This window comes from Microtus pennsylvanicus, chromosome 10, assembly GCF_037038515.1.
Source record: "Microtus pennsylvanicus isolate mMicPen1 chromosome 10, mMicPen1.hap1, whole genome shotgun sequence".
NCBI classification, from domain to species: Eukaryota; Metazoa; Chordata; class Mammalia; order Rodentia; family Cricetidae; genus Microtus; species Microtus pennsylvanicus.
The window spans coordinates 55,230,787-55,247,309 of record NC_134588.1 but is presented as its reverse complement, the minus strand read 5'-3'; the positions used below and the strand labels follow the sequence as shown (position 1 = coordinate 55,247,309).

Sequence of the window (16,523 nt, the reverse complement as noted above, 5' to 3'; positions counted from 1 at the left end):
CTCTGTCTCTCCCTTCCTCCCTTCTTCCCCCTCCCCCTCTATATATATGTATATGTATATATCAGTCGATGTGTGTGTGTGTGTGTGTGTGTGTGTGTGTGAGAGAGAGAGAGAGAGAGAGAGAGAGAGAGAGAGAGAGAGAGAGAGAGAGAGAGAGATGCTCCCGTTTTGATAAAATCTTTGATTCCATCCTTCCTGGTCCCTAAACCTTGTAGCTGATGCATTTGGTATTTGCCTCCCTGCCTCTATATAATGTAGTTATACCGCTTCTTCCTGATATTGACATTTCTGAATTTTTATTCAACCTAAAAGCCCTCACACCGCTTTCTCATACCTACAGGCACTTGCACACGCACGGGGAATTGATTCTAAACACAGGGAGGGGGACAGAAGAGGGGAAAGTTACACTGAAGGTGTTTGAATTATTTTATATTTACTTAAATTACAAATTTTTCCTTCAGAAGTTTGAAACAATTTCTCTGTTGCTTTTGGGTTTCCAGTTTGCTTCTGGAAACGCCGAGATGGCCAGGCCTCCCAACCGTCTTCATGTGGCTTCCTTTTTAGACTCATCTGGCAGAATTTTTGGAACATTCTGTTTCTGGTGGTTTGAAATCTTACACTGACATGACAAATTGCATATGTTTTCACTTCGAGCTGGCACTTGCTGAGTTCATTCAACTTATAATTTCATATCTTTCACTGTGGGGATGCTGTCTTGAATAGGCTCTTCTTAACTCCTGAATATTTCTGCATGGGCTTTTCTCTGTGAGTCACCAATTGTTCAGACATTGTATCTTTGCAGTCGTTATCTGATTTTTAAAGGCGTTTTTCTATTGTTTTCTGGAATGATTCATCAACTTCATCTTCCTACCTTTCTACTTAGGTTTTCATCTTTGCTTTGTCTCAGTGTTTTTGTGTGTTTGATTCTTCATGAATCCAAAGGCTTCTTTTTCTTTAAGGATATTAATAAAAATAATGAACCTTTCTACCTTTTTTGTTATCTTTGCTGTGTTTAACTCATACAGTTACAATGCTATATAGCAACATTTCCATTCATGGTGAGCTGCGTATATATATGTGGTGGTGGTCTCATTATGGAACTTAAAAATTCCTAGGCCCAGTAATGCCAAGCCTTCCCAGCGCCATGGTGACATTCCTTCCTTGTGTTTGTGGTGATGCTGCTGTGAACGTGTCCATTCCTCTCACAGTGCACGAGGGTGTCACATATTCAATTATGTATGTGCATGAAGCTTTGTCATGATATACATGACTGTCTTACTGATTTATTTATTAAGAGCTATTTGATTTCTCTTTCTCCTCATGAGAAGTGTCAAGGGGCTGGGTTACAGCCCAGATGGTAGAGTGCTTGCCTTGCCTCATAGTTCCTGAGTTTGAGCTCCAGAACTCCCATGCAAAATGTTGGGCGTAGTGTTGCATGCTTGCAATCCCAGTGCCTGGAAAGCGGAGATGGATGGATTCCTGGGACCTGCTGACCAACTAGCTTAGCCTTCTTAGTTAGTTCTAGACCAACAAGAGAGCTTATGGGTCAAGAAAAAAGGGGAGAGTCAGTGGTGTCTGAGGAGCAGCATCTGAGGTTGTTTTGGATGTCCACATGCAAGCACACACATGAACATTCACACCCCTACACATGTGTTTACATACATGTCAACCATAGAACCCTATTCTGTCTTAGGCTGGCTGAAGGCTCAGACATCTCATGTTGACTGCATCTCTTGTTTACATCAGGAGGCCCTATTGAAACACCGCCCTGTGCTACTTACTTTATATAAACATACTTTGGGATGCTTGATTGCACAGTGATGAATTCTGCACAGAGCACATTTCTCAGAGAGTGTCCCTGTGGTTAAGTGACACATGGCTGTATTTAGAAGTATTGTTGTGATGTACCTGATTTCATCTCTTGGATGGAAAATTATCCCATGGATAAGGAGGTGTATAACCCATCTTCGCATTCCATTGATAATCACCAGACTGGTGTGACAGTAAGCTAGAAGCAAAGGAAGCAAGAGAGAAACAGGAGAAGGGCCTGGAATATGAGCCTTCCATTTAGTGTTGAGATATTTATGCCCTTTGACTTAGTTTTGGTGTTGTTGTTTTGCAAACTGTGTAGTTGACAGCTGTGTTTGTTTATGATACAGGTCTGAGGACCATTGGCGTGATCACAAAGCTGGATCTCATGGATGAAGGAACGGATGCCAGGGACGTCCTGGAGAACAAACTGCTGCCTCTTCGCAGGGGTAATGTACTGTGGTTTCTAAGGCCTGCTTTTTATAATATGGCAGAGAAATGGCTGGCAAGCCACAGGGAGGCTTGGCTTTCCTGCTTCCTCCATTAGAAGGGAGTGATTTATTATTAACTATACTTTATATGGAATGGCACAATGTTCCCAAGTGTTGTGTTAAAGAATATTTCAAAAGGAGAACTATTTCTTAAAATAACAGGAATAGGAAAACAGGGAAAGGAAGGAGCTTGAAGCAAGGTTATAAATATTCATCACAGGCTACACAAATATACAGCGATCTGTTTTAAGTCAGATATTTACTTGCCTGTTATATGATACAGTTGTTGAGATATAGTTTCTTAAAGTTTATAAATCTTTAAAAGCTGAGGGGTATTATTCTGTTGATTTCAACAATTTATCAATAGCCAAATCAGTGGCGTTTACTGACTAGCAAGGTCTTGGATGGCATGCTGTAAGGGGCTCAGTCTTCGGGCCTTAAAATTAATTTTACCTGTTAGAGAGCCTTGAAGTTTCTCTAGAATAAATGACAGAAATTGTGCTAAGTCCCATAGGTTTGTGTTTCGTTTCAGGCTACGTGGGAGTGGTCAACAGAAGCCAGAAGGACATAGATGGAAAGAAGGACATTAAGGCGGCCATGTTGGCAGAAAGGAAATTTTTTCTTTCTCACCCGGCCTATAGACATATTGCTGATCGTATGGGGACACCCCACCTCCAGAAGGTCCTCAATCAGGTAAAATTATTCTTTCAAGCAGTAAGTACAATTATAAAATGTGTAGATTACTAGAATTAACATTTCTTATTATAAAATTTATTTTTCCCAGACAAGACATTCTACTTTTGATAATTTTAAAAGTCACTATTTAGACCCACACAATTGCCTTTTTCATTGGATTGAATTCACCTCAATATTGTTGACAGTATTCAAAGAAAAAAAACTTAGTGATTTAGGAACAGCAAACAGGAGACATGTGTGAGCATGCACTCACTCACAATACATTGTATCTTAAGCTAAACGTCTGCAGCTCGGACAAGGTAGATTTGTTTCAAATGCCAAGCTGTGATGGTTAGGTTAGATTTTCCATTAACTTTTTTTATGGTTTTTGTTACATCTTTATTAGCTTCTTAATTTAAAATATTGAAACAATAAATCTTGATGAAGTAATTATTGATTTCCACTAATCTAAAACACCTTTTCTAGATAACACACTCACTCACAATAAATAGCACTGGAACTGGCATTCAGTCTACTCTCTCCCATGAATCACATACACCGTTCTCATAAGTTCTCAGTAGACTTTCTTACATATCTTCTTTCCATAGTGGAGTTGAAAAGTGTGGCAGGCATGGGTGGTCATTGGATACAGGCTTCCTTCTTGAGTTTCCACTAGTTTGACTTTATATGGCAAGTAGCTTCTGTCACAAATGCCCTAATAGTTTCTATATAAACTCTTCTCTATATACTTAAATGTGCCAATGAGTCAGGTAGTCACAAGTGTCCTGATGTTGGTCCTTTGAAGGAATCAGTGGAGGTTGTCATGGTAAAAAGAGCTGATACTATACATGAAGCACATGGGCAAAACAACTTTATTTTAGAAAATAAAGATTAGCAATATACATTTAAGTGATGTTATCTGACCACCGTAAATTTCTGCCTTTTAATTAAGGGCAAATGAGCATTTAGAAGCCATGAGGCAGCATTTGGCTGCATCACTTAAGACATCAATAAATTTTAAAGAGCATCACAAGTCAGTCATGCAAGAACCACAATATTCTACCAATGTAGCCAGTGTTAATAACACTTTCTAGGTTACTGTTTTCAACACTATATTCTCTTAAGGAAATTATAAAAAGATTAAAAAGTATCCTAGACAAAATTCAATAATGTAATTGGACATATAAGTTAGAAATAAAGTAGGTTTTGAATAAGAGAAAACCAGAAGGACATGATTAGCCATTTAGGTACAGATGATCACCAAGTTAGGACATAATTGGATTCACGTTGAATGGAAACTGATTAGATTTTGTTCTGAAGATCTTTCCTTTCCTATATAATTGCTCTCTGTTGTGTCACATGTATTCTCTCTGTGAGAGATCAGGATAACTTCATCAGTGGTTTGATGTATGCTGTGGCTCCTAGGGATAACTGGTATGGGTGAGATAGAAAATGGCATGGCATTTTTGAAGGACTGAGAGGAATATCATTGTGGTTGGAATCATGAGGAAGGGAGTGTGAGCAGTGAGAGATAAAGTTGGAAAGGCAGACCACGGCCAGGGCCTCTCATGTTCACAAGTGGAAATAAAGAATTTTGCTGTTATCTTGAGGTGAGAGAGTCTTCAAGAGACCCCTGGTAAAGGCAAGGAACCGGCCATATTGGAGAGTTTAAAGGAAATGTAAGCCATAGGTAGGAAGATTAATTGTAGACCAGTTAGGACTAAAATTGCAGAGATCAGTTAAAAATAAAGTGAAAAAATATGGAATCTTGGTCTTTATAGGTCTAGTAGATTTGAGAAATGATGAGGAGAATTGAGAACTCAGTGACCCAAGGAGCTTATGATGGGTGATGTAGAACCATTGATGAGTAACTAGGTTAACTTCCAAGTTCCCAGACTGTCAGGATGTTGGAGACCTGTAGGAGAAGATGAGTATGTTTATTGGCTTTCACTGATATGATAAAATAATAATTTACAAGGAAAAGAGATCTATTTTTGCTCGTGGTTTCAGAGATGTTAGTCCATGGCCACTTCATTCTATTGTGATGAACCTGTGTCCACACAGCTCATCATGCTGGGAGCTCATGGCAAAGAAGGCTGCTCACCTCCTGGTGTCCAGGAAGGAAAGAAGGGACCAAAGTCTCAGTATCCTTCAAGGGCAAGCTTCCAGCAACTAACTTCTTCCCACTAGCCCTGCGTCCTCAATGTTCTAAAAACCTTCCAATATTTGCACAAGTTGGTGACCAAGCTTTTAACATGTGGGCATTTGAGGCCACCACAGAGCCAAACAGTCGCTGCCGGGTAGTTCATTTGGGTGTGTTGAGATTGGGTGTCATTTATAGATCCAGAAGATGGTTAAGCGTGTATGCCTACAGCATGGATAAGAAGTTCTGTTTGGAGATAATGTGTTAGCAAGAACAGTTGGTTGGATATTTGCCAAATCCACAGGTAGAACGAGATGCCTTAAGATAGAACATTCACTGAGCTGAGAAGTAGGAGAGGATTCATAGTTGAAAACGTCAATGTTGTCTGTCTGATTAGAAGGATTGTTACAGGAGTTGGGAAAGGCACCTGAAAATGATTAGGATAAGTTAGAAGAGCCAGAGTTAAGGAAGTAGAGGAGAACCATGTTTTAGAATGCCAAGAGGAAATACAATGTTGCTCTGCTATTGAGATGTCTGTGAAGCACAAACAGAAGCAAGTGTTGTTATTTTCTGACAGCCCACACGGCATCAGGCGATTGCTGTTCTTTTTGTGTTTAGGACCTTGTCTTCTGTGCCATTGCTATTGAGAACACAGTTCTCGTCATTCAATTGTTTCCTTTTCCATAGCCACAACAGAAGTACCTGTCCAGGAACCAAGACAATTCACATTTCTTAGTAGTGAGTGATGGAGCCATGAATCATTGACAATTAAATAACCCCATGGGTTAACTGAATTCCTACATCCATTCAAATAAGTGAAAATAAACAAAAGGACAAGTTAAAACAACTCATTAAGTCTTGATATATTTATTCTTGCTAGTATTCCTTTATTTTTCTTTCTCCCTTGTTTTCATTTTTCCTGTGTTGCTCTGAAGTTTCTATTACCTCTTTGTTTTTTATTACCAGTATGTTACTTCACTGGGTCAAGAATCTTTGTTTCTTTTAATTTAGATTTTCAAAACCTTATTGTAGAAAGAACACATGACAGAAAACTGGACACTTGTGTTTCTTGCTCACATTGTCTTTAATTAAACACACACCATTAGATTCTCTTGGAAGCATTTGTCCTGCTGAGTTTCAGGTGCAAACTGATGACAGAGGCATTGCCAATCAAATGACTGGGTAGAGATGCCAGTGGCAGAGAGCTGTCCCTTGCTTAATCATGGAACTTTTAAAGCCAACTCTTTGAAGGTATAGAGTGGTGTTCAGTCAGAGCTAGATGGCACCGAGAGATGCAAGACAGTGAAGGGGCCTGCTTGAGACCCAAAGTGCAGAGAAAGCTGACAGCTGGCAGCCACCTGTAGCACCTTTGACCACCTGTGAGCCACCAGGGTGCTCATCCATTTGGTAATGAAAAGAGCAGGTAGTGCCGGAGACTCTCATATTGCAACATTTCTAGTACTTTTTCTTTTCTTTCTTTTTCTTTTTTTTGGTCTTTTGATACAGGGTTTTTTTGTGTAGTCCCAGCTGTCCTGGAACTTGCTCTGCAGACCAGGCTAGCCTCAAACTTGGAGAAACATCTGCCTCTGCCTTCTAAGTGCTGGGATTAAAGGTCTTATATGTGCCTTTCTATGAACAGCATCCTAAATTACCCAGTGCTAATGTGGTGCAAGGCAGCCCCACCCGTAACTTCAGGTATATTTTAGCAGGGTGTGGTAGGATGAAAAGGTAACCCAAGTGAGTAATTAACTGAAGGGCTTTTGAACATCTCTAAAGACAGTACAGAGGAGTGGACACTGCTTCTTCCTGTCTGCTGATGCTGTCCATTTCAAATGTGCATGTGTGTTCTAAGGGGGTGCTGAAGAGAGCAACGGTGGAGGCGGAAGTCTATCTCACGAGCTGATCTTCACTCTCACACACATGTCTGGTTTTGCTGTGTTTTGTTTAGCAACTTACCAACCATATTCGAGACACCCTGCCCAACTTCAGGAACAAACTGCAGGGACAGTTGCTCTCCATAGAACACGAAGTAGAAGCCTACAAAAACTTCAAACCAGAAGACCCCACGAGGAAGACCAAAGCTCTGCTGCAGTGGGTCATCTCTCTCTTTCTTTGTTCATTTGAAACTTGTTTGCTTTGCCTTCATCTGTTTGATGTGTTGTTTTCTGGAAGCAGTGAGCAGCATAGACAAGGCTCTGTGTGTTATACAGGGACCCTTGAGTCACGTTTACTCAAGGAACATTAATTGATTTTACTGTTATTATAAGCTTAACCCATTGTCCATCTCGTGAATCCAGTCAGGGGGTAAAACTAGCAATGATAATTTGGGGGTGGGGGGTGTGTTTTCTCCTCCCTTAGCCTCAGAAGTAAGTAGAGATGAGCATATTTATATTTTATAACTCAATCTGTAGATCTACTTTATTATCTTTTCCAAGTTCTCATGTGATTCCCTGTATGTATATTTCCATAGAAAGAGAATGAAATATTTAATTAAAAAACCATAGAGAATAAGGCCACATTTCAATTGCCTTTTCCTTTCTGGTAATGATTTTAATATGGCTGTTTAAACTTCAAGCACACAAACTCACATAGAGATTTTACTCCTTCCTGATCCCCTCCCCCATCGTCTCCCTGGGTTGGTAGGGCAGGGTAGCAGAGTTGCTAGAGAATGCTTGCTCCTTTCATCTCTCCTTTGACCCCCTGTGACCTCACTGTCTCCTCACCCTTGTGCTTCAGGTGGCACTAGGTCTGTGTCAATTGGAAGACTGCTATCTAGTGTCCCTGTGCACCTGAGTTGCCTATCAACAATGATAGTTGATGCCTCCTATAGTACTATTTATTTATCTATATTTGTGTGTATTGTATATGTATGTGGGGGCATGTGTGTGTGAGTGTAGGTCAGAGGTCAACATCGGGTGTCTTCTTTGATTGCTCTCCACCTCACTTTTTTTTTCTTTGAGACAGGATCTCTCACAGAGTTCAGAGCTTACCAGTGTCATTAGACTAGCTGGCTGGCAAGCCCAAGAGACCCTCCTATGTCGCCCACCTCCACTAGCATACTGCAAGCACACGTTACTGTGCCTGGCTTTTTATGTGGGTGCTCGAGTCTGAACTCCCGTCTGCTTGCTTGTGTAGCAAACATTTCCCAACTAGACCACTTCCATGGCCTGTGTTGTAACAGCACCTTTGTTCCTTGCACATCAAAGAAAAATTAGTTTCTTTTTCATTTACCCTGTCTTCAGTATGTAAGATCCCTTTCTTCCTGCCTCTTCACTGTGTGTTGGGGTGGTCCCTGAATGCTTGACAGCCAGCAGCAAGGAGAGACAAGAACAAAACTTAACTCAACACTACTTAGTTAGCTGGTGCTGGGCCAGACTTCTGGAGTCTGACACCAGGTGGTTCACTTTAGCCATATTTAAGTGCGGCACAATTTTGGAAAGAGTTTCCTGATGACAATTAGCTCAGTCCCAAGTGTACAACAAAGCTTAAGACATGTTTACATTGAAACCCTTTACAAAGTACATATGGTATGCTCCATAAAGATGGTTTCTAATGACTCAGGAACAATGCTCACGATAAGGGTCTAGGGAGAATGACGGAGGTAAAATAATGCCTGTGGGAGTCAGGTTCGGCCTGGCCCTAAGATAACACAGAAGTCACTTAGACTCATGTAAAGCACACACGACATCTCTCACAAGGATGGTTTTATGGACCGAAAAGCAATGCGCAAGATTTAGAGGGGAAAAGTCTGGGATAAACAAACATAATATTGTGGGGGATTCTGGTAAGGCCTGGCCCTACAGATAGCACAAGATCACCAGGTCATAAACTACATTCTTTCTCAGCATTCCGGGAGGAAGGCAGGCAAACGTCTCCTTCCTTTGAAGTGACACGCCTGTGTGTTTCACTTTCCTGGCTTCTCCAGTGCCTGTGCGCATAAGCACTTCTTACCCTCTACACTCCGATAGTTTATTCCCTGTATTTCCTTAGTTCTTCCCTGCTTGGTGGGTGAAAATTGACTTTCTGCTCTAGCAATTTTTTTTTTTGCCATGGTTGTCCAGTTTTAGCTTGGTGATCACCTTCTGGGGTGAGTGCTCACATGGACACAGATATTATTGGTGTTTTCTTGTTGTATACATTCAGTGTAAGAGATGTATTTCTTCCTGTAAACTTGGGCTATTTTGCTGAGCTGATGGCTTCTGCGGTGTCCCCCTACAACTTGGACTTCATCATCCGTTCAGATGGGCATAGATCTTGCATTGTACCACTGTCTCAGCTGGAAAGAGGAGGGGACACAATCTTTCTTCAAATGCGAGAGGATGCTTTGAAGTGCATTCAGTGTTTTTTGCTTTGGTTAGAAGATATTGCTTGTGAATCAGGCAAGGCATCACAAAGGTATTGGACCCACTTTTGTGCTTGTTGCTGCAGTGATGGTCACAAAAGGAGATTTAATTCTGTCTTTTTAGTGAAGAAATTGTTAAATATTCAAATTGTTTCAGTGACATCTTATTTGCACCAGGTAATATTTCACTTAAAAATAATACCGTACCAAAGAAGAAGAAGAAGAAGAAAGTATGAGTAGACCTCTTCCCACGTCTGTTTGCTTCTTCTTGACTTTGGTTAAACTCATAAAATTCTACAAGTTACATAGAAAAGAAATATATTTATATTGAGGTCATGCATTATCTCAACATCCGTCTGAAGCTTAGATGTGAAGACTGGTCCTTGCCTCTGTGACATCATGGGTCTTGACTGCAGAATATTTCACCATTAGGTTGTTGTTGACTAGACTGTTGATCCATCTTCTTGTGCTCCCACCTTTCCCAGCATGTGCCTTCATCCCCTCTTCCTGCCACCCTTCCATGCGCTCTCCTCAGACCCGGGCTCTGCCTCACCCACCATGGAGTTAGCAATGGATGAGAACCTTTGCTCTCTAGGAGAGGGTCATGAAGACGTGCGTGTGAATGATGATTTGTGTTAAACTCTAACCAACTCTGTGTATCAGAAGGAGGGAATGTTGGAGCCCAGAGGAGGAGTCAGGTACATGTGAGAAGTACTAATTCCCAGGGGAGTGAATGCTCAAGGCCAGGAAGTGTGAGCAGGGTGTGTTAAGTTTAGGAGGAGGGAGGGTAAGAGAATAGAGTGAAGTTAGGGACAGCTTATTTCAATACCGCCAAAGAGGAGGGTATGGGAAGGATCAACGGAGATGGAAGTTTGCACAAATTTCTAGCATTTCAGTACATATACCACAACCTTCCAGATGTTTAACAACACCATTAAAAACATTAGCTGATACTTGGGTATGGCTAAATAATTTATAATTACTTTAACCTGTTATAGCCAAGACAATAAAAAGACACAAGTTTCAGGTGCTTAGAAAATATTTTTCTATTAGATTTTGAATTTGAAAGTAGTAGTTCTAATGTGTCAGAATTAGAATTTACAAACCTAGTTACCACAGATTTTCCTTTTTTCCTTTCTCTTTTATTTCAACCAGTTAGCCTAAGACAATTAACTACTTCATAGCACAAATATTTATTAAGCATCTCTTATAGGCTTATTGCTTGTGCAGAGATAAGCCTAGTGCAAGCCCTTGCCCTCAGGGGAGTGACTGACAGGGAAAGAAGCAGTGGTGATGTGGTCTGTGAATGTGTTTTCTAGAAGCAGGCTGAAGAGGCAGGAGACCCCATCCTCTGGGCGGTGGTAGGCGATGATGGTAGCTGAGGACCACTCATCATGAGGGCTTTCTCAGAAGAGTTACTACTGGAGCTGCGCCTTGAGACCAGAAGGAAGTTAGGAAGGAATGGAGTCAATAGTGCTACAAATAAACCCCCAGACGAACACAAAAACACAGGGGCATGGGACATTTGGGGACTGGCCAGGAGATTCTTTGTGTGTGAATGGGAAGGTGTACGTGGGTGGGCAGGAGAGAGGCCTCAAAAATAACCATGGCCACAGCATGCATAATCCTAGATAAGAGGTTCACCCCAACTGTGGGAACCTGCTGGAAAGCAAGCCAGAGCTAGTTGTAGAGGAGCCTGTGCTAACAGGTGTGTGTGCGACTGTGGCACTGTGACGTCTGATCTGGAGAGAGTCCTACGATCAGGATGGAAATCTAGAGGTGCTTTAGTATCCAAAAGAGGGTTACTGAGGCCTGAGCCAAGGCATGGGAATCAGAAGGCTTAGGACTAAAAGAAGTTAAAAGGTTCAGGTTTTAGGTGTGTTGATCCAAGACGGCTAAGAAAAAATACATGACCAGCACACAGTTGCACATGCGGACAAGGTATTCCTATGAGTCATGGTAGCTGAATGATTCACCGTTAATAAGAACTCGGAGAGAGAAATTGGAGTTCAACCTGAAGGTCAGAAAAGCAAAACAGCCAGCCACTGGCTCTTACCACTACTTCAGTCTGAAATGGTGATCCTATCTCCAAGAATCTCAGAATGAGACTGACCTTGAGAACTGTCTCCTCCCATTTTATAATCCTCTCCCGTTCTGATATTAAAGGTGTGCATCACTGAAATTAAAGGCATGTACCACCCGGTTTCTATAGCACCTAGTGTGGCTACTTGGATTAAAGGTGTGTGTTACCACTGCTTGGTCTGTAAGACTGACCAGTGAGGCTGTTTTACTCAATGATCTTCAGACAAGCTTTATTTATGAAATGTTGCTACATGAAGGTCTGAAAATATCATATATAATGGCCTTTGATGCTCTGATCAACCTTAGAGCACCCAGTGCAAATTTAGAGAATGAGGAGAGAGACTGAGGCATCTATACTTGGAGGGAGAAAAGGAGCCAGTTCCCTGGCTGGGGTTTGAGTGGCAGGAGCTGTGAGTGGGAAGTGTGACATCATAGGAGTAGAGGTTCACTTGACTATTCTACCTAAGATTTATTACATTAATTTTTAATTCAAGCGTTCCTTAAATACCATTTCATGTTATAACCACAATGAACAGAGCACACTTAAAGAGAAAGGTATCTAAAATATTTACTCTAGTTAAAATGTCTAAAATAAATCTCAGCAACTTTGTATTCTTGCAATGCCTTCTTAACTTGACCAGTAGGTGCCACTAAGAACACCAGAAAAGGAGTCTAAGCTACGCCGGCCCTCAGTAAAATCAGTCATGAACAGGAGAGCCGCAGAACTTTAACTAACTTTAACTCAAGTTTATTTCTCTTCCTCAACTCTAGGATGGTCCAGCAGTTTGCTGTGGACTTTGAGAAGAGAATCGAAGGGTCGGGGGATCAAGTGGATACATTAGAGCTCTCTGGCGGTGCTAAGATCAATCGCATCTTCCACGAACGCTTTCCCTTTGAGATAGTGAAGGTTTGTAGCCAACGTTCTCTCTCCTGTTGCCCCGCATCATTCCCAGATCCCCTTTCACAGCTCTCCTGGTGTAATATGATGTGCTAGGACCAATATCGTTCTTGGAATAAAACCCATGGTGCTCAAAATAGTCTTTTCTGGTTTCAGTTTATATAGTTTACTTCAAGATGCTTGAGTTTTCCATGACATCTATCAGTTTTCTGATTTAAAATATTTCTGAGATTCTCCTATGTACCAAAGTTCCAGGGATCAAAATAGAGAAGGGGCAACTTTGTCTAGTATGGAAATACAGAAAATGAAAAAGTAGACTACATAAGAAAATTTCAAATGTTACTGTGGTAACATGGTGCGAAAGTCCCTTTTCATGGGATGTTTCGACAGCTTTCTCTGAGGGAAGGGCATGCGAGCTACGACCAGCACAGCATTAGGAGGTCAGTGTTATGAGAATCACTAGGAGAGGCTGACTCGGGGAAGAATCTGTGTCCTCAGGTGAAGTCACAGAACGGGAACACGTGCGATAGCAAAGAGCAGACACAGCAGATAGCCAGCCAGCTGAGAGGAAGATGAAAGAATTTAGAGAGGAAAGAAAGTTCCAGTTCATCCAGGACTTTCCTGGTTGCAGTGAAGGGTTCACATTTAACAATGAAAAGCAACAGGGGTGTGTAACTGAATGGGGTTGATGATCCCCACAGAATACTATGCCTCCCAGGTCACCAATGGGTAAGCAGTAGAAATGGTAAGGAAGAGTAGGGCCTAGCTACAAGTAGATGGACCTTTTAATTTTTTCTTCCTGAAACTTCTATAATATCAGGGGTCCCTTAAAGAGGAAGAAAGCAAAATTACAAACACATGGTTAGGCGCATGATCTTGGAAGGACTCTTGTGCAAGGGAGGTCTGGAATGTAAAGGTTTTTTTTTTGTTTCTTGGGGAAAATGATGTAATGAGAGAGAATGGAGAGAAGTAGATGACTGTGGGATTTTAGAGGTTAGGTTGATAGGCTTGGATTGATTCAAGAGACAGAAACCAGAAGATTCAAAATTACTCCCCAAGTTTTGGCTTTTGCCATTGGATAAGTGATGGTGCCCGTCGGACGAGGGAACTGAGGGAAACTGTCAGTGTGTGGGTAAGAAACAAGAGTTGTGTGGGTTTGCTGGCATTGATTGCTCAGCAAGGCAGCTCAGCGGCATAGGGACCGTGCCACTTGTCGGCATACGAGGGTGTGGATGTTAGTGTACTGGTGTGGGAAGACGGTGGGTAAACAGATAGTTTTATTAAAATGTGCTAAGTAAAGTGGCAAACTTAAGCATGGAGTGCTATGGAAACACCACCCACAGATGTGAATCCCAGCCCAAGTGTGCAGGGAGCCAGACTTCCGAGCTGCCTTTGGAAAAATGAGTAGCTAGCTAAGCAGCAGCCAGAGGGGCAGGGGTGGAAGTGTTCATGATACAAAGGAAGGAATGGTAAAGGCTCTGAGCTGTGGAGCCACAGCATATGACAGAGACTTATGTCAAGGCATTGCTCCGGGACCGAGAGTGTAAGGGGGAAGCAGGCAGAGCGAGGCTGGAATGGCTACATCCCTGGCAAAGCTGAATCTGGTGTTCTCTGGATGTGCGCTCTGGGACTAAGCTCCCTGACACTTTGATCCTCCTTCCAAGTAGATTTGTAGTGCCTGAAACTTCTGGGAAATATTTATATGGCAGTGCATCCTGTGTTGGCTTGATGAGGTATTATTAATTTCCTTTTATAAGGAGCCTTACAGTCAGGTGGTTCAAATGGCCAGGGAGAAAGGACAGCTGTGTTGCCGCCACCCATCAGGAGATGCTCTCATATTTGCATCCTCCCGTGGACGCCACGTTACTACACTCAGCCAAAAGGAATTCCATGTTTCAAATGAGTGGCTGGGTTTATGTCCAGGAGGCATTCTTTCTGCACAGCACCCCTCATATATAATAGAGCCCAAATCTCTGCTCCACTGAACCCAGAAATCCCTAGTGTTCCATGTGGCCTTGAACTCCATATAAACAGATGTTTTGACCATCTGGGTTGAGCTTGCAAAAGACATGCATATCCATTTATTAATAATGAAGGCAAGTTATCCTCATTCTATACTATCCAATAATATTATCCAAAGGAATTAAGTCTCATAACTGTGGTTCATTTTGCATCTGCAGATGGAGTTCAATGAGAAAGAATTGAGAAGAGAAATAAGCTACGCAATCAAAAACATACATGGTATCAGGCAAGTGATTCCCATTTCCTTGTCTTCAATCTACCAAGGAAAATGAGCATTTCCAAATGGCTGGTCAAGTCATTTTTCATCATCAGAACAGAGGAGGGCTAGAGAAGCAGAAGTCAGAAAGAGGAAATCCTGGTTTTGACTCAGCGATGTTTCTCTATTGCTAGAGAAAGTTTTTTTTTAAAAAATAATAATTAACAAACAAGTTTCTACAGCAATGGTGTGTACTCTTCACAATAACAACTGAGTCTTCTCATCTCTGAGTGTGTGTGTGTGCGCATGTGTTTGCGTACTCATGCAGCAGCATGGATACATGCGTATGAGGAATTTGTGCAGGGTAACCTTTACCTGAGAGGGTAAAGGTTAGAGTGCAGGTTGCTGAGGATGGAGGAGCAGTGCGAGTTAAGCCATAGAGATGGCAAGTGTGCACCCAGTCTTCATGGAGCTGGGGCTTTGCGTCTTGTCTGTTGTGGGCAGTGTGGTTCAGAGAGACATGAACAGAGTATGGGTTGGAGTGAGCTAGAAACTGAATTCCCCCCTTTTCAGAGGAAGATTATCATGTTATTTTATATTTTAGTACTCTTAGTCTTATATGACAAATCGTCACAGACTGGGTAGCTAGCTTATCAATAACGAAATTTGTCTCTCAGTTCTGGAGGCTGACAGCACATGATCAGGTTTCTCAGCTTGGCGGGGTCTGGTGAGGACCTTTTCCAGTTTATATACTCAATACATATACTTTCCAATCCATATGCTTTTGTGTAGTTGAAGGAGAACAAAGCTCTCTGATCTCTTTCATTAGGCACTAATCTCATTCACGAGAGCCCCACCCTGATGACCTAGTTTCTTCCCAATGCGGCCATCCACATGTGGTGACATCAAGTATAAAGGGTTTCAACACATGGATATTGGAGAAAACATATGCATTCATTCCATAGCAATGTAGTCTAGAACTAGGCTATAAATTGTTTTTAAAAATTCTTGATTCCATGGATAATAAGCTAAATAGGATTTGCAGGCACATGTTAAATAGAAATGGCCTGAGTGTAAGCTAATCCCATTAATGGCTCCTTGTTCATGGATCACCTTCAGTGATGGAGCGGGTCCTCCTGTTGGTGTCCAGTCGTGGCTCAGCATCTGGCACAGGGCCAGGATGAGATTATGTTGGGAACAGATTCTAAGTGGGACCCTCCTGTCTCTACCTGTTCCCCATACTGGGATTAGAGGCACACAACACCACACCTAGCATTTTAGACACTGGGATCTAATTAAGGTCCTGATGCTGGTATGGCAAGTCCTTAACCAACGGAATGATCCCCAGCCCCAATTTCCATTGTTTATGAAACACTCATAACCCCCCATTCTTATCCTTCCCCAAGTTCCTGCTTCACAGGAGAAAAACATTATTATGACATCAACTTTGAATGCATTCCAGACAAAAGGAAGATTCCTGCTATTTTGGCTATTAGTTTTTTATAAATTCCTCATCGAGGCATTGAAGTGACATTGACAGCTCTTCAACAGTCACACTCTTCCTTTAGCACCCAAGGACTTTGGGCTGAGACCCAGCCAGGTCTCTGTAGTACAGCCTCCTGGAGAAAGTAGACTGCTTTCCTGTATAAAAAGGAGGCTCACATGGAAGAAGAGAGCTGCTTTTGAAATCCTTTAGGGATGGTAATGGAACTTAGTCCATCACCGTTGTCATCTACTGACAGAGACAACCCAACACACCGATGCACATTCTCATGTAAAACAGCACACTTCTTGAATATAACACGCACACAGCAGCCTCCCTATGCATCAAGCCATCTCTGGATTACTCACAGTATCTAGTTCTA

General features: G+C 41.9%; 1 protein-coding gene across 5 annotated transcripts in view; it reads left to right on the top strand.

Moving 5' to 3' along the window:
• The window catches only part of Dnm3 (dynamin 3), a 471,739-nt gene that overhangs the window by 151,030 nt on the left and 304,186 nt on the right, over nucleotides 1-16,523 (top strand). For all 5 annotated transcript variants that reach the window (XM_075988409.1, XM_075988405.1, XM_075988406.1 and 2 more), the window contains exons 5-9: nucleotides 2,160-2,258; nucleotides 2,833-2,993; nucleotides 7,067-7,209; nucleotides 12,314-12,449; nucleotides 14,621-14,688. In XM_075988409.1, the coding sequence (XP_075844524.1) occupies nucleotides 2,160-2,258; nucleotides 2,833-2,993; nucleotides 7,067-7,209; nucleotides 12,314-12,449; nucleotides 14,621-14,688 (607 nt within the window). The remainder of the gene's footprint in view (nucleotides 1-2,159; nucleotides 2,259-2,832; nucleotides 2,994-7,066; nucleotides 7,210-12,313; nucleotides 12,450-14,620; nucleotides 14,689-16,523) is intronic.